This window comes from Natator depressus, chromosome 3, assembly GCF_965152275.1.
Source record: "Natator depressus isolate rNatDep1 chromosome 3, rNatDep2.hap1, whole genome shotgun sequence".
In the NCBI taxonomy this organism is placed as follows: Eukaryota; Metazoa; Chordata; order Testudines; family Cheloniidae; genus Natator; species Natator depressus.
In genome coordinates, this window is record NC_134236.1 from 137,755,275 (window position 1) to 137,780,799 (window position 25,525).

The following is a 25,525-nucleotide window of genomic DNA, read 5'->3' on the forward strand; positions in this document are numbered from 1 at the left end:
CCCCAGGACTTGAAATGCTCATCTCCCAGAACTCCACTCTACAGGTGTGAAGCTTCTCGTTTACAGTTTAACTCTCCCAGGAGCGTGTGGTACTTGTGAAGCACAAACACGCACACATTTTGTATAATCTTTCAACTTTATGCTCTTTTTTATATGTAATCCAATGTAAAGCACAAGAGAGTTCCGATCACAAAAAGCTCTACAAAATCCTAAATGTGATGTCCCTCACCAGCTTACCCTTCCCTTGGGAGTTTTTGGGGAATCATCTGTGTTCCATGGCAGGGTCCTCCATCCCCTTTTCTACTGTGCCGCTGCAGCAGCCTGCCTCATATTAATCAGCTGCAAAATGGCTCTCTCCCCCATGTGAATCCCTTTATAGACTCTTGCCTGGGGTCACCTTTTTTTCTGTCTTTTTGGAAATTTTGCGTTACTTTCAAACTCTCCTCCGTGCACACACAAGGTAGAAGTGTCTTCTCCCAACTAGAGCAAAACCTATTGTCCCAAGGTGTTCTACTTCAAATATACTGTTGTTGAGTGCTGATCACTTACCATTGTCTCTGGCCTGTAGAGACATGATGCCACCCTGCTAATTAAGGGTGGATCCACATACACATAGGCTTTCCATGACACAATAATTTCATGATAAAATTTCATAGACTTATCCACAATTCAGAAGTAGTACAGACAGAATCCTCAGGGTGTCACATTAAAGAGAGCGCATTTTGTTTGAATACATGCATAATGTGGCCCCACCATGAGAGCCAGACTACTTTAAGATTTGACCTTGTCCATTCCCAAGTTCTATCTGTCATCATTCTAGTGGCAAACACTCCCTTATACACAAACACATTGCCAAAATTCATCCATTTCATCCTCACCCAAAGCAATTTTATGCTCAACAACAAACACTTTGTCCAAACCATGGGAACTGCCCATGGTACTAGGATGGCTCCCCAATATGCCTATTTCTTCATGGGCCACCTCGAGGAAGAATTTCTGGGAAACTGTACCACAAAACCAATGATATACCTGAGATACATCTGATATTTTCATCCTCTGGACGGATGACCTAAATTCCATGATACATTTCCACAACTTCAGCAACTACCACCTATCCATCATACTCTTTCTAGAACACCCCCACACTAGCATCAGCTTCCTGGACACCACAATCAGCTTCAACAATGGAACCCTGCAGACAGCTATATATAAGAAACCCACAGATCACAACATTTTATCTCCACAGATCTAGGAACCACCCGAGATGCACCAAGAAATCAGTTATCTACTGCAAAGTGCTAAGCTACCACAGAATATGCCCTGAGGAGAAAGTCTGGGATACACACCTTAACACACTTAAAACTGCCTTCACCAAACAAGGGCACTAGTTTAGAGGACCAGAGAAGTAGATTGCATCATGGAACAGGCCACCCAAGTATGCTGAGAGAACCTGCTTCAATTCAGGGGAAAAAAAAACAACCCACCTACCACACATCTCTAGTAACAACTTGATGGGGATCATATCCTGAAAGATATATTTCCGAGCCCCCTCTTCTGGCATATAAATAACCCCTCAATCAAAAGCAAGCTGCCCAGAGGACACTCCAAATCAAAGCAATACCAGACACTGCCCGAACAACAGATGCAAAACCTGTAGACATATCTCCACTGCCATGATGATCAACGCTCCCCACAACACACCTTTCAAGATCCATGTTCCTACGCATGCCAATCATAATATGTGGTGTACCTCATCCAATGTAACATCTATGTGCGTAAAACCAGACAATCACCAAGTTCTCAAATGAACTCACACAGAAAAATTATAAAAGACAACAACATCCTCTCACCTGTAGGTGAACACTTTTCACAAAATGGTCACTCCCTATCTAACTTTTCAGTCCATGTCCCCAAAGGAAACCTGCACAACACCTTCAAAGGGCAAGCCTGGAAGTTTAAATACTAACTTTACTAAACACTAAGAATCGTGGACGCAGTGGAGTCACTGGTTTTATGCTGCCTCATAACAATCTGTAACCCACTAACTCTCTTTTGTCCTAAGACTGCAGAGGTGTTAATTGCCTGGTTCATCTTGAATGCTCTCTTGCAATATGTGTTTTAACTCCTTATTCCACTTTGTATTTAGATTGTAATTCTGATTACCTTTCCCAGACCTGAAGCAGATGTCTGGGTGGCTTGAAAGCTTGTGTCTTTCACCTACAGAAGTTGATCTAATAAAACATATTAACTTAAGCACCTTGTCTCTCTCACTCCCTTTCTTTGTTGCTCTTTAATCATCTAGAATGGTTGCTGTTGAACAAGGCAAGCCACTCCAAGCAAGTCCTACTATTGTAGTAGCAGCATGCACATTAAGCCTTCTGCTGTGCATTGCTCAGTAATTATAGTTCTGTTTTCCCCAGTTTGCATGGAATTTTACACCTTGAATTTTGCTTTAGTTCAATTTCAAATAAACCTAAAATGTTAATGCAAAACTGAACTAAGTTCACTTAGTTGTACCTGGTTTGGGGCTGAAAACCCTGTTTTCAAACAAGATCATATGTTTTTGATATCCCAGACTCACGCCATGTTCATCAAAGTTGGGAAATATGGCCTGAGTTCTGGGTTCCTGAGTTCTTGTCTCACCCTGCATTCTTAAATCTATTAGAACTTTTCTGTCTTTCTCATGTAAATAGTTAGATCTTTCTGTCTTCCTAATACTGTATTTTTTCACCTTTATTAGAAGTGTCTATGTTAGGTGATACCTTTGCTGTAGGGTGCCTGGTAACTGTAAGGATTTATAGAGATGCCTCCACTTATATAATGACAGGTTTCAGAGTAGCAGCCGTGTTAGTCTGTATCCGCAAAAAGAAAAGGAGTACGTGTGGCGCCTTAGAGACTAACCAATTTATTTGAGCATAAGCTTTCGTGAGCTACAGCTCACTTCATTGGATGCATTGGATGGAAAATACAGTAGGGGGACTTTATATACACAGAGAACATGAAACAATGGGTGTTACCATACACACTGTAACGAGAGTGATCAGGTAAGGTGAGCTATTACCTGCAGAGGAGAGAGAGAGAGAGAGAAAGAGAAAACACCCTTTTGTAGTGATAATCGAGGTGGGCCATTTCCAGCAGTTGACAAGAACGTGTGAGGAACACTGTAGGGGGGGAAATAAACATGGGGAAATAGTTTTACTTTGTGCAATGACACATCCACTCCCAGTCTCTATTCAAGCCTAAGTTAATGGTGTCCAGTTTGCAAATTAATTCCAATTCAGTCTCTCATTGAAGTCTGTTTTTAAATTTTTTTTGTTATAATATTGCCACTTTTAGGTCTGTAATCAAGTGACCAGAGAGGCTGAAGTGTTCTCCAACTGGTTTTTGAATGTTATATTTCTTGACATCTGATTTGTGTCCATTTATTCTTTTACGTAGAGACTGTCCAGTTTGCCCAATGTACATGGCAGAGGGGCATTGCTGGCACATGATGGCATATATCACATTGGTAGATGTGTAGGTGAACGAGTCCCTGATAGTGTGGCTGATGTGATTAGGCCCTATGATGGTGTCCCCTGAATAGATATGTGGACACAGTTGGCAACAGGCTTTGTTGCAAGGATAGGGTTAGGGTTAGTGTTTTTGTTGTGTGGTGTGTGGTTGCTGGTGAGTATTTACTTCAAAAACAGATTCCAACAAGAGACTGCTGAACTGGAATTAATTTGCAAACTGGACACCATTAAATTAAGCTTGAATAAAGACTGGGAGTGGATGTGTCATTACACAAAGTAAAACTATTTCCCCTTGTTTATTTTTCCCCCTACTGTTCCTCACATGTTCTTGTCAACTGCTGGAAATGGCCCACCTTGATTGTCACTACAAAAGGTGTTTTGTTCTGTTTTTTCCTTCCTCTCCTGCTGGTAATAGCTCACCTTACCTGATCACTCTCGTTACAGTGTGTATGGTAACACCCATTGTTTCATGTTCTCTGTGTATATAAAATCTCCCTACTGTATTTTCCACTGCATGCATCTGATGAATTGAGCTGTAGCTTTACAAAAGCTTATGTTCAAATTAATTTGTTAGTCTCTAAGGTGCCACAAGTACTCCTTTTCTTTTTTCCACTTATATAGATATTTTGCCATGCCTGTGCAGTTAAGGTCATATCCCTGGCTTCTACCTGGAAATATTTTTAGACCGAAGCTTCTTGGTCCTTTGTTGACTTCCTGACTTGCATAAGATGTAAGGGAGAAGAGCAAAGGTCCTTTCAAGCCTTTGAGGAGCTAATTACATACTTGTCCCCCAAGCCCATGGTAGAACAAGTGCTTTGTGTACTGCAGCTTGCAGCCACTGACGGGTAGACTCAGGAAGCTGAAGGAAGGAAAATATATTTTGGAAATAGGAGGAGACCGTACGAGGCTAGAGGTGGGGAAGAATTACAGGGGGAGGAAAGGATGTGTAGAAAGAAGTAAGACAAGGAAAGAGAAGACCAAGAGAAAGGGAAATTTAAAAAAGAGAGAAAAATGGGACCTTAAAATGGAGTTAGGAGGAGGGGAGCTGAACATAAAAACAGAAAGAGAAGTGCAAGAAATAAGGGTAGGATTTTGATCCAGGGAAATATAATTTAATAAATAAGATACGGAGCTCACCCTGCTGGAGCATGGTATAAAATACAGTATATGTAACAGTACATTTACAAAGAGGTAAATACAACACCCCTTCCTCGTTATCGTTTGCTGTTCAAACAATAAGTGTTCCAAATGTTTCCCCACAAAAATCTGGTCATTCCCTGGGTAGCAGATCACTGGGAGTCAGAGGGTAGCAGGAAGGATGGCCTCTGACACCTATAAGCCCACCACTTACTTTGGGCACCAGTTGTTCATTTATCAGAGAAACATTTGATCAGGAACAAAATTGCTCTCCAGGAAGATTTTATTGTAGCATTTGCATTTGAAGCAGTATTTTTCTAAGGATCATATGCTAACAAGTTTTGCTGGCTATAAATTTACATAAGCTAATGTATTTTTACTATAGTATTCACATCTATGCCATGATTTGTCACCCGAAAGTAATCTGTTATTTCAATTTCAGCATGCGAGACAGAAGCGGGGAAAGTTTATCAGGTATCACTAGAAGAGCACATCCAGCCTTTCAAAGACAGCATGGAGCAATTCATTAATCAAGGTAAATAATGAAACGTCATTTAACCTTTTCAAGACATTTCAAAGGAAAGTTATAGAAACAATGTTTATACATTGGGAGTAAAGAGACAGTTTATTTTGGCATCATAGAAAGATGTGGGTTAGTTTAATCAGATGCCATGCAGTTCTAAAAGATTTGTGGGATGACTGCTGTACTGTCAGTGAGTCACCCTCTTGAGTGGCAGCAAAGACAGATGCTATTGGCTCAAGAGTGTGAACTCATCATGAGTTCGCAACTCTAGTAAAATGTTTGTTTCTTGAAAATATTTTAAAGCTGGACTCATCTCCAAAGCAGTGACTGTTGTGCCAAAAATACGGTGTCTGCAGAGCAGAGGTCTCATTTCAGCTCTTCAGATTACAAAAAGTGAGACTAATTTCTTAAGCAAACACAAAAGGCAAATTCAAATGGACAGGCTTGTGGAAAATGCTACGGGAGGGATAAATTTAAATCTATCTAGGCTGATCTCGTCTGAACACTAGGAGGGAAGCACCATAACAGGGGATGGGTGGTGCTGTTTCCATGCCCCACCATCAGGATTCTGCAGTTGGTGAGGAGAGCAGCACTGCCAATGAGGGAATGTTCTGAGTCGGAATGTTCTCTGCTGACTTGGCCACGGTGTTTTTCTGGCCAGTACAGTCTACTTATTTGGCTGCTCCTGTCCCCACTCCAGCTTTCTGTAACCATACCACATAATAGAAAACAAAAATATTGCTTTTTTTCATGATTGGATAAACAATTGTGTGAGAAGTGAAAGTTTCTTCTGCTTATCCCTTTTAGAGGTCAATAGTGCTGAAGTCTAGAATTGTGTTAACTAATCGTCACAAATGGAAATTATCACTGATGGATTGTATTAGTGTTCAATGCCCATTATTTATTTCCAGTGAGCTAGGCAGGTATTAAATGCACATTTTTGCTTCCTAACTGGATCATCAAAGGTAAATAGCATTTTCAAGGTAGTCTTATGGTGATGTTCAGCATGGGTGCACCAGTTCCTGTGACTTCACATGTCATTGAACAGATTTATTTAGATTGTTGCCCATAGCCAAAACACCACGTGACCAATCAAATACAAATCAACAGATCATGAAAGGTCAGTTCCCAAATCCTTGCCAAACAGGTCCTAAGCTGTGTCCTGAAAGAATTGGTAAGATCTGCTTTGGAATCAGAGGCCTACATTTTATACTTTTATGCCACAATGGTAATTGTTTTTTGGCATCTATCTTAATGTATATGCAAATAAGTTTATGCATGAGGAAGAAGGAACAACAAATTAAAGGTGATTTGTCAATAGGAAGTAGAGATTCTTTCTGTCAGATGATGTGTTAGGAGCTACAACTTAAGGTCTAATAACTGTGTTATGCATTCCTCTTAAAACTAAAACAATGACTTGAACATGAGGTTTATTTCACCTATACTAGTGTAAATCAGAAGAAACTCCAATGATGTTTCTTCATCCCTTTAGGAAAGAACAATGAAAACATTATTAATGGTCATAAAAGTTGCCTGGCTCCCTATTTAAATTTCTCCACAGTTTTTGAGACTGTTTTCCTGCAGCAGTGAATTCCACAGAATGATTATGTGGAGGAGAAGTAATATTCTATTTTGTTTGTTATAGGTTTACCAGATATTTTTTTTCTCAAAGTCATCCCCCTCCCTGATCTTGTATTCATTTTGAGACAGAGAGAAAAGAAGATACTGATAAATCTGATCCTAGAGGTCTAGTCTCCTATCAGAATGTACAGCTGTTACTCCTTTTTGGCATTAGTGGGAGTTTTGTGTGATCATTGATGGGAGAAGAAACCCCATAACCTCAGAACATCAGCAAAGTTAAAAATATTATTTGCATGTTCTAATATAAATTATTACAAGTAGGGGTTATTTAGATGTGTTCTAAATAAACTAGTCTACAATTCTTTAAACCTCGCAAAGGCTACTTTTCAGAAGTCTCTAATGATATTACTATATGAAAAATAGAGCTTAACATATAGGAGAAAAGAATCCTTTAGTTAAGTTCAAAAAATAAAGTAATTTTAAAATATCTTCCATTATAGAACTTTGTTTTTACTTGGTGGGATTGAATTCAGACTTGAAAGAGGCCATGTTTAAAACAGGATTTCTCTTTCCTGTTCAGTGTTTGACAGGCTTTTGATCTAGATATTTTTTCTAAGGGCTTTTGTTGTTTATGTAGGCATAATCGATGAGTCTTTTCAGCTAGACTGCACACACAAGATCATTTAGAAAAACAGAGGGACAACTTTTGGCACCTTTGGGGGATTTATGTGTTTATATAATGTGTGTTCTGGGCAAAGTAAAATAAAGTTTAAGTTCTTTTATATTTAAAGTTCAGTTTCTCCAAAGCAAAAAAAAGTTTTAAACTTACAGTTAAATTCATAATTTTTCACAGGGTTAAATAACTTGGAATGTTTTTGTGATGCTTTTCAGAGCAGGTAACTTTTCTGTATAATGAGATTCACCAGTTCAGAGTAACTTTAGACATTTACAGAATATTCCATTGATACATATTGCTAGCATTGGCCAGGCAGAAAGTTGAAGTGAGAAACGATCTACAAGCATGTGTGGTTAAACATCTCTCGCAAGGAGCTAGAGAAGAACTGTATAGGAGCAGCTACAGGTTTAGCACAGTTGTATTAGTTTAATTTTTAATTAAAATATTGCAACTGGTCAGGTTGAATTTTATATGTAAAAAAGAAAAAAATAGTGAGTAAACTTGCAAAGTAAAAGCAGAAAAGATTGGGGCTCAGAATCCTGTCAGACTTACTTTTTAAATGGATCATTACACCTACCTTAGGAGGAAGACTCAATCCCTATGCATGTCAGCTAATATGTTATCAGTGGACCTGGAAACGATGCACTTGGTTACGGTTTCCTAATACTTTTGTTATAATCACCTTGCAAACTATATGGTTAACTCACCAGCCCATGCACCAAAGAACCCTCTCCAGCCACAGGATTCCAATTCCTTTTCTGTGCGGCTTTAGTTTTATTTCTTCAAAATAACATTATTTAATACAAGTTCAACATGTCGTGTCCTGTCCCCTCTAATCTGGAATTTTCTGCAAGAGCCTGTCTAGTCCCTGCAGGATTATGCTCCATAGACTACCTGATGAGGAGTCAAGATGAGCCTACAAGGCTCCTCTTTCCTTCCTGACCTACTTCCTGTAGAATTACACTCTGCAGGCCATTTGCCTCAGACTCATAACTGGGTTCTTTCCCCTCCCAAGCATCTCCTGCAGGATATTACTCTTCACAGCTCCCTCTTCAGCTAAGCTAAGGACCAGTTGATCTTCAGGCTATAACCCAATCCCTGGCCTCAAAGTATCTGCTGAGGCAGCTGATTATTCACAGGTGGGGCTAGGTCTAGCTCCACCTAAAGAATCAGCCACCCTGTGAGACATCTGTTTTAAGTTGCATATTGCTTTGCTAAATTTGAACCATTTGTGCTGAAATTGTCTCTGCCAGAGGCCCCCCCCCCCGCCCCAAAAAAGGTTTCAGTAAAAGCAAATTAGCTGCTTCCAAGGAGAAGATTAAGGAATAATTAGTATAATGTATACAATAAAAAATGATGTTAGTCATTTTCCAAAAGTTACATTTTTTTGAAGGTTTCTTTGAAGAGCTCTAGCACCTGTAAGATTTGGAACAGGAATATGAAATTTGGCGGGCGGATGATCCTGGTATTAGACAGGTACCTTTTGCTGTCCCCATTAAAATGTATCCAGATTTAGCCAAATTGTAAGTGTCTGAAAATTGCAATTTGCACATGCTTGGTAAAGACTTTTATGGTATGTTTACATGGCAACATTAACTCAGGTTTTCTATATGTGAGCTACTTCTTTCAAGTTAGCCTAATTTGAGAGAGCGAGCAGCCACACTGCCGAACAACAGTCAAGCTGCTGTTTTCATACTGGCATTGCACTCACTCGTGTGACACAAAGGCTTCTGTGGGCATATCTGATGGTTCTTCGCACTGAAGTAAGCTCTATGAATTCTTTCCCAGTGGGAGAGTTTATCTGGGCACACGGGTGGAATTGTGGAAAGACAACGTAGTACTAATGGAGCTACCCTACATCCACACTGCAGAGTGGTCATGTTAGCAGCTGATGAGTTATGCCCCCTAATGGCCCAGCCAACTTGAATTAAGGATTTTTGCTAGTGGACAGAACTTGAGCTAGGTGCAGCGTTCAAGTTGTAATTCGAGTTAACTTTGCAGTCAAGGGAGGCCTTTAGAGGCTTGCTGGTACAGTTGCTGAACATTCCATCTGCACTGAGCATGCTTCCTGGCCCCGCAGACTCCATGAAGGATGTAGCAGTAGAAACTGTCACTTTATTAAGTAGTGCTGCATTGGGACCCAGAAAGAGACCGTACATTCTAATCTCAGCTCCCCCATGTACCGACATGCAAAATTCTGTGCCCATCACTGCATTTATTCTTGAGGAAGGCCCCATATTCCTACCTTAGAAGGCAGGTGAGTATCATACCACTGATTTTACAGAGTGGTTACACAAGGTCATTTCAGGTACAACTGGCAAGATCACACTGTCTCTAATGTTGCGGACTCAATCCACAGTCTCATTGCCTTGAATGATAAAATATGCCAAATTTATATAGTTGGCTATCCTATCTATAACCACTTCCTTCCAGTGCCAGGAATAGAAATCAGGAATCCTGATTCCCCATGTTCCAGTGCTATCTAGAAAACAGTTGTGTAAGCCATTAGCAAAGTGTGTCACATTTACCTCTCTCATGGCTGGTGTACTTAGAAGATAATAGCCTGCTACTACTGTCAATTACTCTTACAGGTCAAGCAGTACACATCAGTGCTGTGGATCTAAAGGCTTTGGGTTTAAATCCTGCTGGTGGGCCAGTATGGTTTCACATGATAAAATTTGCTCTGTTGATTTGGGGATTTATGTATTTTTTTAATCTAGGAAATTGCATACCAAAACTATTTTTAAAGGATGTAAAGTTTGCAAAGTCACCCCTTCAGGTTAGGAAGTGTCAGAATGAAGGTTTTTCATGAAATCTTAACTTGCCCTCCCCTGTGTATATGAACTATGATAAAGTCCTTAATTACATGATCACATGCTGTCTGTTCTGCAAGACCCCTGCTTCTTTCAGTGCAAATGATGGATAGTGAATAAGGCAGAGGTTTGTAAGAAAGACAAGAATGTTTCTTTGTGGTTAAGGCGGTGGACTGGATCCCAAGAGATCTGGGCTCTGCTCCTGACTCTGCCACAGACTTCCTACATAATGTTCAGAGAGACCGTATCATAAGACACATACCCATGCTACTTTAATTCTGGTATTTCTTACCTTCTGTGTGCTTGACTTGCAACTTAATGTTCTTTAAATGTATCTTTTTAATGTATAGGGTAATACGATTCTTTGTTATTTTCCAAAATGTTCTAAACTAATCCTTTCAAGAAAAGAGGGCATAAAATAATGTTAAGAATATATAGAAATAAAACTGTTTTGTTCTTTAAAAAAAATTCCCAGGCCAAAAACTTCATTAAGGTAGCAAAGGGGTTGTATGAGTATATGGCTATGAATATCTATTAATTTTAAACACCATTCTTTAAACATTATAAGATATTTTAAAAAATGAAAATAAATTATAATGCTGAAAATGTTCTGAAAGGTGGTAATAGTAATGACGTAAGTTTCCAACATTAACCTCATCTCTGCCTTCCTATCGCCCTCCTCAGTCTTTCATGTAACTTTGAATTCTGGGCTACGGATCTCAACTATCCAAAATGCAACTCTGTTCTGGCCTATAAATTGTGATCCTACCTAATAATCAGATACTGAAAAAAAGATTTTCCTCAAGTGGTGAGGACCAGAGGAGACTATGGCATTTCACTCACATTCCCTCCACAAGTCACCCACTTAAAAGATTAGTTCCCCATCACTCCGCTCTGGGAGGGACACCCCTCTCTACTCCATTCACTGTTCCTGTAGTAGTCAGAGACCTCACATTCTGTAGACAAGATCATCTTTTTTCCTCAGAACCACAGTAATCTATAGTCCCTTGCAAAGTCGGCCTGAAATTCTGCTATACTACGCAAAGGACAGAAAGGATATGTAGGTTGTATCAGTGTACCATATACTTCATATATGCAACAGTGAAGTCTTTAGTTTTTTTCCTGGGTACGTCCCAAAGTGGAGAAGCAAAGCAAGGCTAAATGGGCAGAGTTAGGGAGCTGTTAGTATAAGCAAAGCTACTGAGATAGGACTGTTCCCAATATGCTCTTTATTGAAAGAAAAAAATTAAACCTAACCCCTCCCCCCCAAAACTTCCCATTTTTGAAAATTTCACTGGAGAGGAATGCGAAGAACAGGCAACACAGAATAAGTACATAAGAAAACAGAATGCTTAACACTGGGGGAAAATAACGTGAATTTCATTAATTGTTTTCAGAGTAACAGCCGTGTTAGTCTGTATTCGTAAAAAGAAAAAAGAAAAGGAGTACTTGTGGCACCTTAGAGACTAACCAGTTTATTTGAGCATGAGCTTTCGTGAGCTACAGCTCACTTCATCGGATGCATAGCATATTGTGGAAACTGCAGAAGACATTATATACACACAGAGACCATGAAACAAAACTTCCTCCCACCCCACTGTCCTGCTCGTAACAGCTTATCTAAAGTGATCATCAAGGAGGGCCATTTCCAGCACAAATCCAGGTTTTCTCACCCTTCCCCCCCCCAGTGAGTTTGTATGTGTGTCTGGGGGGGGGGGGAAGGGTGAGAAAACCTGGATTTGTGCTGGAAATGGCCCTCCTTGATGATCACTTTAGATAAGCTGTTACGAGCAGGACAGTGGGGTGGGAGGAAGTTTTGTTTCATGGTCTCTGTGTGTATATAATGTCTTCTGCAGTTTCCACAATATGCTATGCATCCGATGAAGTGAGCTGTAGCTCACGAAAGCTCATGCTCAAATAAACTGGTTAGTCTCTAAGGTGCCACAAGTACTCCTTTTCTTTTTTCTTTTTATTAATTGTTTTACAGTTTTCTATTAGTGTTCTGTCTGCTTTAAATGATGAAAGTCATCTTTTTTTATATATATATCTCAAACATTTAGATGTGGTAATGCTAACAAATGCATCTGTATTGCATCAACTTGTCTTTTACCTCAGATGTCTACACCTCAGTTGGTTTGCATTACTATATAGTCCTCTTGTTGCACATTCAATTTCATGTGGATCACTAAGACTGCTTAAATGAATTTGCCTTGTTTCAGAACCCACAAGAAAGCCAATGTATTGCAATGTATTCAGTTCTCTGCAGCCACTGCACAGGAACTCACTCACGCATCCTTAGTGGCATAAATGTAATCTATGCCTACTGTGTGGGTATCTCTGCATGGTGTGGTCAGGTAAAAGAAGGTTTTATGGACATGTGTTTGAAAAAGCCCCATACTCATCAGTGACAAAAAATAAGGGACAAGAGAGTTTATACAAGTCATCAAAAGGTGTGCCAATAAACCCTTTTTATGCCACTCTGCACCATCAGCGATTCTGTTTTTCTTGCATATATTAATGGAAAGCAATTTCAGAAATCTTTAAAATTGTAAAAAAAAAAAAAAAAAAAAAAAAGTGTGTGTATGTCCATCCATCACCCGCCTACAGAAAAGAGTCAGGTATCTTTAAGTTATCAGTCCTTCCATGCAGGTCTTGGAAAGAGGAATTAAAACCAATGTAAACTACTTACAGTACCATCTCTATACCTAAGAATGTATGCTTTGTCTTAGTAAGTGTCTTTTACTACATGCTTGTACAGTACCTAGCAGAACAGAGCTCTCCGAGACTTAGGATGTTAAAACTAGTGGCAGTGAATGGGTTAGTGGGCAGTGGGCAGATGAGATGGTGAAAGCACTTGGGCAATAATAGGTTCAGTATTTATCTTAGAGATCTCCTGAATATTTTGGGGGATCAGTATTCCAACATGTTTCATACAAGAGTATTACCACTGAAAGTCCCAATTTGAGGAAAGGCCTTTGTGGGCATATTTATTAATGCCCAAGAGTTCTGATTTACTCCAATTAATTCCATCTCTTGAGAGGATCCCAAATGTATTAATAATCACCTATTACCAATAAAACCTTCATACATTAGTCCATAAGGAAGCACAATCTAATAAAGCAATTATTTGTTTATTATATATAAAAGTACTAACCAAATGATAGATTTTACTTTACCTTTCCTATGAGTTAAGGCATGTGGAAGTACATTGATGATAATGCTTTAATCTTTTAACCCCAATGAAAGAGAGAGAGAAAAGAAAAGGAACTAACGTATCATTATCAAATAGAGCTCATTAACTTGTTCAGAGCAGCCATATCAGATCTCCGAGAGCAATACATAAATTCCATATGATTGAATCATTCCAAAAATATCTTCTCTTGCAAGGGAGGAGTTTGCAGACTGTTGAGGTATTTTTTCCTCCTCCTGACATGAACTGAATGATCCTTTCTTCTCACCATTCATATTATCAAATGTTGCTGGGCATTTAATAAAAAACGTCAAGTCCACCTTCCTGGCCAAATGTTTTGCTTGGTTAAAAGCTGCCCTCATTGCAACCACAACAGGGGCATAATCATAAAAGAGCTGTATTTTAATTGCTGGGTTCTGGATTTCTGCAAATAAGCTCCTTAGTGGTAAACTTCAGCAATTTCACAGTCAAACCTCTAGGCGTACTTCCTGGAGCTGGCTTGAGGGCAAGGGCCTGGTGTGCATGATCTTTATCAAAACAAAAATCTACTGGCAGATCCAACAACTTAGTTATCTGTTTAGGGACAAATTCAGAAGGTTTACCATTCTCTATTCCCTCAGGGACACCCACAATCCTCATGTTATATCGTTGCAAACAGCTTTCTAGATCAGTTAGCTTGGTCTTAACAGTCTTGATGATGATACAATTCTTCATAATCTGTAATTTGTTCTCTTTGAAAGCATCGTCCACTTCAGAAATTTTGTGTTCTGCTTCATCCATCTGTCTGGATAGAGCGTGCAGTGCACTCTGAATCTCAGTCATTGTGGTCTGTAGGGTGGAAACTGCAGATTTGATTCCAACAGAGTATCTACGGCCACCTGTTGTAGCACAGCCATCAGCTGCATTCCATCAAGCTCAGGCACCATTTTGTTTGTAGAAGTGGGGGAGGCAGATCTCCTCTGGTTTTGTTGGTTCTTTCAGATCCGGAGAGGAAGAATCTACAGCTAGAAGATAGTATCTTGGGCATTTCAGTAGGCAGGTGCAATATTTCTTTGGGAGGGATGATGGGGTTTAGGGGATGATGTTTGGAGATTCCTACTGGGCCGTGGGTGCTGACTTTGTGGATGCTCCGCACCCACCAGCAGCCAAGCTCCCTCCTCCTCGCCGCCGCCGCCTCCTCCCCAAGTGCTCCATGTCCTCGCTCCTCCCCCTCCCTCCCCGCGCTTCCCACCCCCTCTCCCCACCTAACAGCTGTTTGGCGACACTTCGTGCTTTCCGGGAGGGACGGGGACCCGGCATGCTCAGGGGAGGAGGCAGGGCAGGGATGGGGACTTGGGAAAAGGGGGTGGAATGGGGGCAGGGCTAGAGTGGGAAAAGGCAGGGTGGAGACATTGGGAAAGGGGTGGAATGGGGGTGGGGCGAGGGCAGTGCAGGAGCAAGAAGAGACGGGGCTAGGGGTGGGGGTGAGCTTCGAGAACTCACCGGGTAGAGGGGTAGTCGGAACCTATGTAGTGGGTTGCTTCATAGCTCAAGCAATCTGCATCTGCTTTGGTCACAGCACCCTCTGTTGTCATCAGGTTAGTGTTTCTATTGTGTTTCAGTGTTGGTAAATGTGCCAAAAAGCTTAAACAGTAGGTTCATGCATTTTATTGATAAACTGAAAACTAAATAAAATATATATCTATGGTCTCAAATATCACTGCATTATTTCAGATATAAGCCAGTGTAATGTCATTCTGAGGTTCAGGCATTTGAAATAAAGACAAACAAATAAAAGTTTATGATACTGATGGAAAATTATGCTGGCACAAAACTTCAGTAACACAGTTGTAAATCAGGGCTGCATGTTAGAAACTATATTAGTAGTTGTATCCTGAAATATTTGAAGTAGGAGTGTCACAGTTAGCTCAAGCAATTAACACAAAACAAATTAACTAGATTAAAAAAAGTCACAATTAATCACTGTTTTTTAATTGCACTGTTAAACAATAATAGAATACTAATTTAAATTGAATATAAATATTTTGGATGTTTTTGTACATTTCCAGATATATTGATTTCAATTACAACACAGAATACAAAGTGCACAGTGCTCATTTTATATTATTTTGTATTACAAATATTTGCATTGTAAAAAAGATAAACAAAAGAAATAGTATTTTTTCAATTAATCTCATACGAGTACTGTAGTGCAATCTCTTTATTGTGAAAGTGCAATTTACAAATGTAGAATTATTTTTTTACATAACTGCACTCAAAAACAAAACAATGTAAAACCGTAGAACCTACAAGTTTACTCAGAGCTACTTCTTGTTCAGCCAATCGCAAAGACAAACAAGTTTGTTTATGTTTATGGGAGCTAATGCTGCCTACTTTTTGTTGACAGTGTCACCTGAAAGTGATAACAGGAATTCACATGGCACTGTTATAGCCGGGGTTGCATGGTATTTACATATCAGATATGCTAAACATTTGTATGCTCCTTCATGCTTCAGCCACCATTCCAGAGGACATGCTTCCATGCTGATGACACTTGATAAAATGTGTGTTAATTGAATTTGTGACTGAATTCCTTGGGGGAGCATTGTAAGTCTCCTGCTCTGTGGTTTTACCTGCATTCTGCCATGTATTTCATGTTATGGCAGTCTTGGATGATGACCCAGCACATGTTGTTCAATTTAAGAATGCATTCACTGCAGATTTGACAAAACTCAAAGAAGGTACCAATGTGAGATTTCTAAAGATAGATACAGTACTCGACCCAAGGTTTAAGAATCTGAAGTGCCGTCCAAAATCTGAGAGGGACGAGGTGTGGAGCATGCTTTCAGAAGAACAACATTCTGATGCAGAAACTACGGAATCTGAACCACGAAAAAAGAAAATCAACCTTCCGCTGGTGACATCTGACTCAGATGGTGAAAATGAATGTGCCTCTGTTTGCACTGGTTTGGGTCATTATCGAGCAGAACCTGTGATCAGTATGGAAGCATGTCCTCTGGAATGGTAGTTGAAGCATGAAGGGACATACGAAGGCTTAGCATATCTGGTACATAAATACCTTGCAACTCTGGCCTACAACAGTGCCGCTCTTTGGGAACCATTACCTTGTTGTGGTGAAGGGGCTTGCATGTTCCAATGATCCTCAGAACTATGTTGTCAGGAGCTTTATGCTCCCTGTAGGGTTTCCCAAGGCAAACAGGTCTGAGAGGAGTTCTCGGACAAAGCACGGTCCAATCCCCCAAGTCCTCAACGGTGGATCAGGCGGAAGAGGGTCTTTGGATCTCAACAGCTGTGAAAGCGGATGAAGGCTGCAGCATGTTGGAGATCTCCAGTCATCTCGGACTTTCCCTGCCACTGGGCCCCAGACCTCCAGCTTGTCATGATTGTGTGGTTGCTGTAGGCGTATCAGCTTCTCCACGTTAAGACATCACGCACAGGTTTCTACCATGGGAAATAACATCTTTTCAACCTTCCATCAAGGGATCACCAATGACGATGACAACAGTGCCATGTGAATACCTGTTTTCTACATCCAAATATTCCAAAAATACTTAAATAAATGTGGTATTGTTTAACAGTGCAGTTAATCATGGCTATTTCAATAATCTCGCAATTGATCATGATTAATTTTTTAAATGTTTGACAGCTCTAATTTGAAGACTCTATGAAGACTGAAGTATTTAAAAGGCTCAATTGGAATTTCATGAATAGAAAATGTCTATTTTTTTATACTTTCTGCCAAAACCTTTCTATGAATTTAATTGTCAAGAGAAATCCAGACATGGGAATCCCTGTGGGTGCATCCTTCTATTGCAATGTGGTCTTACCATGAATATAGCGTAGAACATTTATACAGTATGCAAATGTACTTAGATCTCAATTCAGTGTAAATACAAGTATTGAAAACTATAGCAGTGTAGTGACTAAGGACTTGGCTACACTTGCGAGTTACAGTGCATTAAAGGAGCCCCAGGCACACTAGCTCACTACCCGTCCACACTGGGAAAGCATGTAGAGTGCTCTGACTCCGCGTCTGGTCCGATCCTGGTACTCCACCTGTGACTGGAATAATGTTTTGTGCACCCCCGCTGGAGTGCTGTGGCGCCAGTGTGGATGCCCTGGTCTGTTAGTGCACTCTGATCGGCCTCCAGAAGTGTCCCACAATGCCTGTGCTAGCCACTCTGGTCATCACTTTGAACTCTACTGCCCTGCCCTCAGGTGACTAACTGCCAGACCTGCCCTTTAAATTCTCTGGGAATTTTGAAAATCCCCTTTCTGTTTGCTCAGCCAGGCGTGGAGTGCTCTCCGCGAATCTTTCCAGGTGACCATGCCTCCACTAGGGCAATCCCCAGTCTGGCGCAATGGCGAGGTGCTGGACCTCATCAGTGCTTGTGGGGAGGAAGCTGTGCAGTCCCATCTGTGCTCCAGCTGTAGGAATTACGATACCTTCGGGCAGATATCAAGGGACATGATGGAAAGAACACAGTGCAGTGCAGGATTAAAGTGAAGGAGCTGCGGAATGCCTACCGCAAAGCCCGTGAGGCAGACAGCCGCCCAAATGCTGCCCCTGCGACTTGCTGTTTCTGCAAAGAGCTGGACGCGCTACTTGGGGGCGACCCCACCTCCACTCCGAGTACCACCATGGACACTTCAGAGCCCAGTTCAACAAGGCAGGAGGAGGAGCAGCAGCAAACTAGGAGCGAGGGTGCTGAGGTGGCGGAAGACACCCCGGAATCCCTAGATGCATGCAGCCAGGAGCTGTTCTCAAGCCAAGAGGAAGGTAGCAAGTTGCGGCGGCCGGTGCTTGGGGAAGGACAAACACCAGAGGAGGTTCCCGGTAAGCGGCATTTATTTTGGGAAGGAAGTTATTTGGTGCGGGCTCTTGTGGTGAGGAGGGTTAGGGCTGCATGCATGCCTAGATGCGGAATAGGGTGTTGATGTGCTCTCTCACATCACGGTAATCTGCCTCAGTGATCTCTTCAAAGGTCTCATCCAGAACTTGGGCAATGCACTTGCGCAGGTTTCTTGGGAGAGCCACTGTGTTCCTTGTCCCAGTAAGGCTAATTTGTCCATGCCACTGTGCCGTGAGGGGCGGGGGGACCATTGCTGCACACAGGCAAGCTGCATCTGGGCCAGGGTGAATCATTGCTCTATCTGGTGTGAACAACGCTGCCTCTGTTAAGTGTTGCATTTTTCCTTTACAGATGCAACCTTGAGATCTCTGCCCGAAAGACTCCAAAGAATCAGAAAGAGGCCACCCAGAAGCAAGGAAGACGTGTTCCATGAAGTAATGCAGCATTCAAATAATGAAAATCGAAAAGTGCAGGAGTGGCGGGACAGTGAAAGGAGGATCCGCCAGCAGAATGAGGAGCACCAGCACAAAAGCACGGTGCTCCGGCAGCAAAGCACGGATCAGCTGATAAGCATAATGGAGTACCAAGCAGACTCGATCCAGGTGCTCGTAGCCATGCAGGCAGAGCACTACTGTGCCCGACCCCTCCCTGCAGCCCTTGTCCCAAAACTCTTTCCCTTGTGCCCCCATGTCACCTCCAACCCACTTTCCCCAATATTCAGGTTCTTACCGCCACCAGCAGCCTCTAACACCTGTAGCTTCACCACCCAGCCCTGAAAACGATGATTCTTACCCACTGCGCTCAACCCCCATCACCATGCAGTATAGCCATCCTCAACTGCAGCACTCATTGCACAGCACTCCAGACAGGAAGGCTGAGTATAACAGGACATACAATCTGTGATTGTACTATTCCCCAGCCCACCCCTTTGCCCTTTCTGTTTCCCAAGCAGTTGTGTTTCTTTTCAATAAATGGCTTTTTTGGCTTTCTTATTGCATAAAGTAAAAGATACCTTAGCCCAGGAAAGAAACAGGCACTGCAAGTCAGCGTAGCAAACACAGATTCCTACTAACATTGGAACCACTGCACTTCACTCCTGTGCAGAGCACCAGACATTACTGGTGGCTTTCAGCCTCAAATTGCTCCCTCAAGGCATCCCTAATCCTTGCAGCCCCACGCTGGGCCCCTCTAATAACCCTGCTCTCTGGCTGTTCAGATTCAGCCTCCAGGTGTTGAACCTCTGAGTTCCATGCCTGAGAGAATCGTTCACCCTTCCCTTCACAAATGTTATGGAGGGTACAGCATGCGGATATAACCATGGGGATGTTGTCATCGGTGAGGTCCAGCTTCCCATACAGAGAGTGCCAGCAGCCCTTTAAACGGCCAAAAGCACACTCCACAGTCATTCTGCAATGGCTCAGCCTGTTGTTGAACTGCTCCTTGCTGCTGTCAAGGCTCCCTGTGTAGGGTTTCATGAGCCATGGCATTAAAGGATAAGCGGGGTCTCCCAGGATCACAATGGGCATTTCAACTTCCCCTATGGTGATTTCTGGTCTGGGGAAAAAAGTCCCAGCTTGCAGCTTCCTGAACAGGCCAGTTTTCTGAAAGATGCATGTGGTCATGCACCTTTCCGGACCAGCCTGCGTTAATGTCAATGAAACGCCCATGGTGATCCACAAGCTCCTGGAGAACCATAGAGAAATACCCCTTCCAATTAACATACTCGGAGGCTAGGTGGGCTGCTGCCAGAATTGGAGTGTGTGTGCCATCTATCACCATCCACAATGTCATGCACATTACCTGGAGTCACGGTTCTTCTGAGCAGAATGCGATTAATAGCCCTGCAAACTTGCATCAACACGATTCCAACGGTCGACTTCCCCAACTGGTTAGCGACCGATCGGTAGCTGTCTGGAGTTGCCAGCTTCCAGATTGCAATAGCCACCCTCTTCTCCACCATCAGGGCAGCTCTCAATCTGGTGTCCTTGCGCCGCAGGGTGGGTGTGAGGTCCTGACGCAGTCCCATGAAAGTGGTTTTTCTCATCCGAAAGTTCTGCAGCCACTGCTTGTCATCCCAGACTTGCATGACGATGCAATCCCACCACTCAGAGCTTGTTTCCTGAGCCCAAAAGCAGTGTTCCATGGTGGTGAGCATGACCGTGAATGCCACAAGCAAACTCGTGTCCTATGTGTTACTCGCGTCGATATCGTCGGAGCCCTCACTGTCACTTTGGATCATAAGGAATAACTCAACTGCCAAATGTGACATGCTGGCGAGACTCGTCTGCATCCTCCCCAGCAGTTCAGGCTCCATTCCCACAGACCTAAAGGGAAGACAGAGCGCGCAGTACAAAAAAGTTGAAAGATGGCGCCAAATGTGGACGGAAGCACAGGGATTGCTGGGATGCGAACCGATGCATCACAGGGCTTTGGGACAGGACCCAGAATGCCCCGCACCTCCCGCCCCCTTCCCACAATTCACAGCACCAGAATGGGAAGAGGTGCTCTGTGGGATAGCTGCCCATAATGCACCACTCCCAATGCCGCTGCAAGTGCCTCAAACATGGCCGCGCCAGTGCGCTTGTTCCTGTCAGTGTGGACAGACTGCAGCACTTTCCCTACTGCGCTCTCCGAAGGTGGGTTTAACTCAAAGTGCTCTACATCTGCAAGTGTAGCCATGCCCTTATTGTAAAGGGACTATATCTGTTTAAAAAAACTCGCTACACATGAAAGTGACTGGAAAGAACATTCATAGCTAATTATAAATAAATAGTAGTTAACACTTTTTAAATAAAAAAAGAAGAAAAAGCAAAAAGATGTAGAGCATTGACAAGTAGATGAAAGGGTTCTTGTTGCCTTCCGTCTGAGATTACTCAAATGCATTCCTGTATTCAATTACCTGAGAAGACGTGATATTCCCTTAAGTGAGAGTGGGAGAGCAGAAGGGATGGCAGTTTTGTGCCTCTGCTTGCTCACAGCCCTTTGGAACTGGTTCAGCAGAATTAGTTTAAGCTGCTGAAAGGTTTTGGATTCAGACGGTGACTACAGACTGTAATCACTGGGTCAAGATCATAACACAGAACAGCAACAGAAAGTTGTGGTGGAGCGAAAAGTTTAAGATGGATGTGTGAATGCTGTTAGAATAGACCGCATCTTAATAGCACAAGGCCTGCTCAGCTCAGAGTATTTTCTGAATTTGAACTAAATAGTAAGTCAGTCTTGTAACTATGCTTATCCCAGTACATTTGCACATACGGTATCTGGTAAGCCCTAATTTTCTGTTAATTTTGAATAGATTTTCTGTAACTAATTTCTGGAGTTGATGCACATTCAGGATTCAGCAAAGGGTTTAATTATTTTTTCACAAAGCCACTGTCATGTTCTGAAGATTATTGATACGCTCACTTCCTTTAAATACTTCCTCAGAACCCACTTATTTCTGCTATTTTCCATCCATAATCAATCACTGCTTTCTTGCTCCCCGCAATGCCACTCCTCTCTCTGACTACATTAAGGGATATTAAGCTTACAACAATAGAGCAAACAACAAAATCCAAGAAGTTAAACCAAAAGTGCATGCACAAAATCAGGAGGAGGAGAGGGGAGCAATGGGGAGGAAAAGGAAAGAGCTCCCTCAAGAGACTTCCCTTTGTCCTCTTATCTTGCTATTCTGCCTTGATCTTCTACCCTTAATAATGTCAGATACTTGGATTCTATGGTTTTGAGTATTATAGAAATGCCTAAATAAAATAATTATAAACACCATTGCAGGTGCAGCCCCTGGAGTGCTTGCAAATTCTTGCAAATTCTCCTCTTGGGAGGTTAGGCAAAAATTCTGTAGGCTAGAATGGTCCAGCACAAGGACTTTGTTTTGTGTAGGCTGTTGAACAGTGTATCCTCTTTATCTTGTCTTCACTGGTCTTCTCTTCCTACTTTGGGGTGCGAGTATTGGCTGAAGGCCTGGCAAGGACATCATGAGGTCCTAGAGTTCGCTTGGCCCAGAGGAGGGTAGAGGTCAGGAATCCAGAGCAAGTCTCTCCTTTGGCCTTGATTTCTCTCTGCCTGATCTAGGTGGCCAGTTACCCAAGTGGGGGAGATACGTAGCCATTTTTTTTTCAGTTCCAGCTACTGCTTACTCAGTCTTAGTGTCAAGGGTAAATAAACTTTATAGATCCTAATAAAACCCACCCTTGCAACAGGAGATGCAGCACTGGTTTGTCCAAGCATAGTAAATTTAGGCCTTTCCACAGTCAGTCCCAACTCATGTCTACAAATTCAACCTCCCAAATAAGACTACAATGGTAGAGAAACAGAATAATCTTTGAGGGTTGAAAGAGAATTATGTTCAACTTGTGGTCTATATGGCAGAGTTAACTCTAGGGCTGGTATTGTTAAATATCTTTATAACTGATCTGGAAACTCAGATAAGTGATGAAAGGGCCAGATTTGTAGATAAGAGAATTTGAAGGAGTTGCACACACAGAAAATATAGCAATGTGGAGAATACTTAGAAGATGAAGTAGGCTAGCAAAAGAAAAATACCATTTACTTTCCTACAAATATTTTTAAATGAAGTTTAATATAGAAAAATCAAAGACATCTGGTTGGGGGGAACAATATAGGAGAATGTTATGTGCGTGGAAATGAAAAAAAAAAGGATTTGGTGGGGATTTTTTTGTTTTGTTTTCTGTATTAAGTAGCCCCAGTCATGCCAGTACTTGAGCAATGTGTGACTGGAGCATGATATACCATCAAAGTCAGTGGGACTATTCATAAATACCTTCCTTGAATGCTTAAGTCTTTGCATTTTCTATACTCAATTTCATGTTGTATATTTTTAAACTATATTTGCAGGAACATAAATAACATTTCTTTACTAAACATCTAGATATATGCTAGATAACCTGTATATGCTTCTCCTAATCTCTTTTTATTTTCAGTGCTTTGAATTCCCTTATCAGAATATTTGACTTCAGTGTGGCTACTCGTGTGTAAAGTTATGCATGTATTTAAGTCTCTGCAGGAACTTAAAGTGCAAAGCTATTGGATAAAGACACATACCATTTTGTGATGCATACATAGTGGTAATTCCAGTAGACTGAGTATTTATGGAATACTGTGTACAATTTTGTATACCTGATTATAAAACCTAGAACAGTAAAACAAAGAAAACACAAAGAATAACGGCAAAGACAAGAGCTGAAAGGTCAGACAGGAAAAAAGTTTAACAATGCATATATACCGTAGTTGAAAGAAATGAATAGAAAGGGGCTATGATACTTTGTGTACAGATATTTGTGGGGAAATGATATAAGGCCAAAGTAATGTACTAGACTTATGACCAAAAATTATAAAGTATTACAGGAAGTATAGGGCTTTACATTAAAGTAGGACAAATGTAGATTAAATATAAGGAACATATCCTGATGATAGGAGTTTAAACAATGGAATACCCTGCCATGAGAAATCATGATGCACCATATATGGAAATATTAAAAAGGAGATTAGATAAAGTCAATGTACAGTATGTATTAGGTTTAGGCACCTCATTTCGCTTGTCCCATGAGAAGTCACTTTTTAGCCCTTGATTCTTTGACACCCAAGCAGTTTATGAAAAAAGCCAGAATAGTTCCCAGAGCCTTGCCAATATTACCGTTCAATATATTTCTATTTTAAAGTAGATTTGTACTTACAGTGCTATGTGAGCTGTTAAGTACATGCAGACCCCTGTGAAATATTGAGAGTATGAAAGCAGCTAAATAAAAAATAAGTTCTGTTCCTGATCCATGAGATCAAAATTTAGGGATTATCATTTATTGGGGTGATGCATCCTTTAGGAGGAGTGAGCTGCAACTTTGAGACTGATCATTAGGTTGGCATCAAGGATTAGTTAAACTGTTGGAGGGAAGGGAAGATGATGACTCAACAACACGTGTAATATTTTCATTATAGGGAAGATCACCAGCAAAAACCACCCATAGTACATGAGATCCATCTAATAGTTTATAGTAAAGATATTTAAGATATATTGATGAAAAGGACTACATGAGAGCTAGGTATTAGAAAACATATGAAGGTGTCCGTTTTAATCTTGATGTTAACTTGCTTTCACGGGTGTATCGCTTACCTTCATGTTACTGCAGAATCACTTTTGTGTTATTCTTTAACAGTTTAAAGCACTCCACTTTTAGAAACTTAGGAGAGTAGGTAGACTGTGGGCCAGATTCTCAAGTGAGTTATAGCCTCCAGCACCTGCTTTAAGTATATCATTAGGATGGAAGCTGAGCCAGCCTTGAGGAACAGACTCCCACCCCCACCCCCAGCAACTCTCTGCCTTCCTCCTGTGCCCAGTGGTGGTCTAACATACGAGAGAATCCGGCTGTGTAGCTCTGACTGTCATGTATGTATATATTTGTAACTTTTAACAAAAAATACAGATTATGCCCTTGTGTCATTGAAGGACTTCTCAAAATTCTGTTCTATGTATAGTAGTCCTTTTTCTAAATGAAATACTAACGAGCACAAATCTCAGTAAAAAGCTATCCCTCCCCCCTCCCGCTTCCCCCCCCCCCCCCCCCCGGTGTGGATGTTCAGGATAACTACTTTTCTTGTCGACTTTTTTTTTTTTAAAGTGCTCCAGCATGAAGATGTTTTCAGTCATGGCTTGTTCAGCCTGAAGCACGTTTTTATGGTTAATATTGTTCATGCGTGAGCGCTTTCAAACGGTAAATTGCGGAACATTTTCCCCATTTTTATATCGTGAACAATTGACCCGTAAGCTAGTGTAAACTATCTGATGGGCAAAAAAGGGAAAAAGCTCTGCCGCCAGCATGAACAATCTTGTCAGAACCAAGTAATCTTGGAAATAGTGGGAACCGTTGTTTAGTTATGACTTTCAGATACTGTACAGGCATTTAAAAACCACTGAGCGGAGCTTGTCAAACATTAGCCAGTCTAAGTTTTGTGCGGTGGATTTTAAGCAGATTAGAGGAGCCCAAGTTAAATGTTTCAGTAATACATTATTTTTATTTTTAGCAGTTCTATATAGGGATACTTTGTGAACCTAAAGTGAGAGATTGGTGCGTTTGCTTCACAGGGAGCTTTGCAACCATTTTGTTCAGTCTTCATCCACATTGTTTCACAATGAGTGTCACTTTGAGTTCCAAGATTGAAGTTAAAAATACATATATTGTTATAATGAAGCTCAGTTTAAGCTGCCAAGTTTCACCTGGTTTCACAT

The 25,525-nt window shown here is 41.4% G+C and overlaps 1 protein-coding gene across 1 annotated transcript in view; it reads left to right on the forward strand.

Moving 5' to 3' along the window:
- Window positions 1-25,525, forward strand: part of FMN2 (formin 2) — a 239,356-nt gene that overhangs the window by 169,911 nt on the left and 43,920 nt on the right. The window contains exon 14 of the mRNA XM_074948897.1: window positions 5,092-5,184. Coding sequence (XP_074804998.1) covers window positions 5,092-5,184 — 93 coding nt within the window. The remainder of the gene's footprint in view (window positions 1-5,091; window positions 5,185-25,525) is intronic.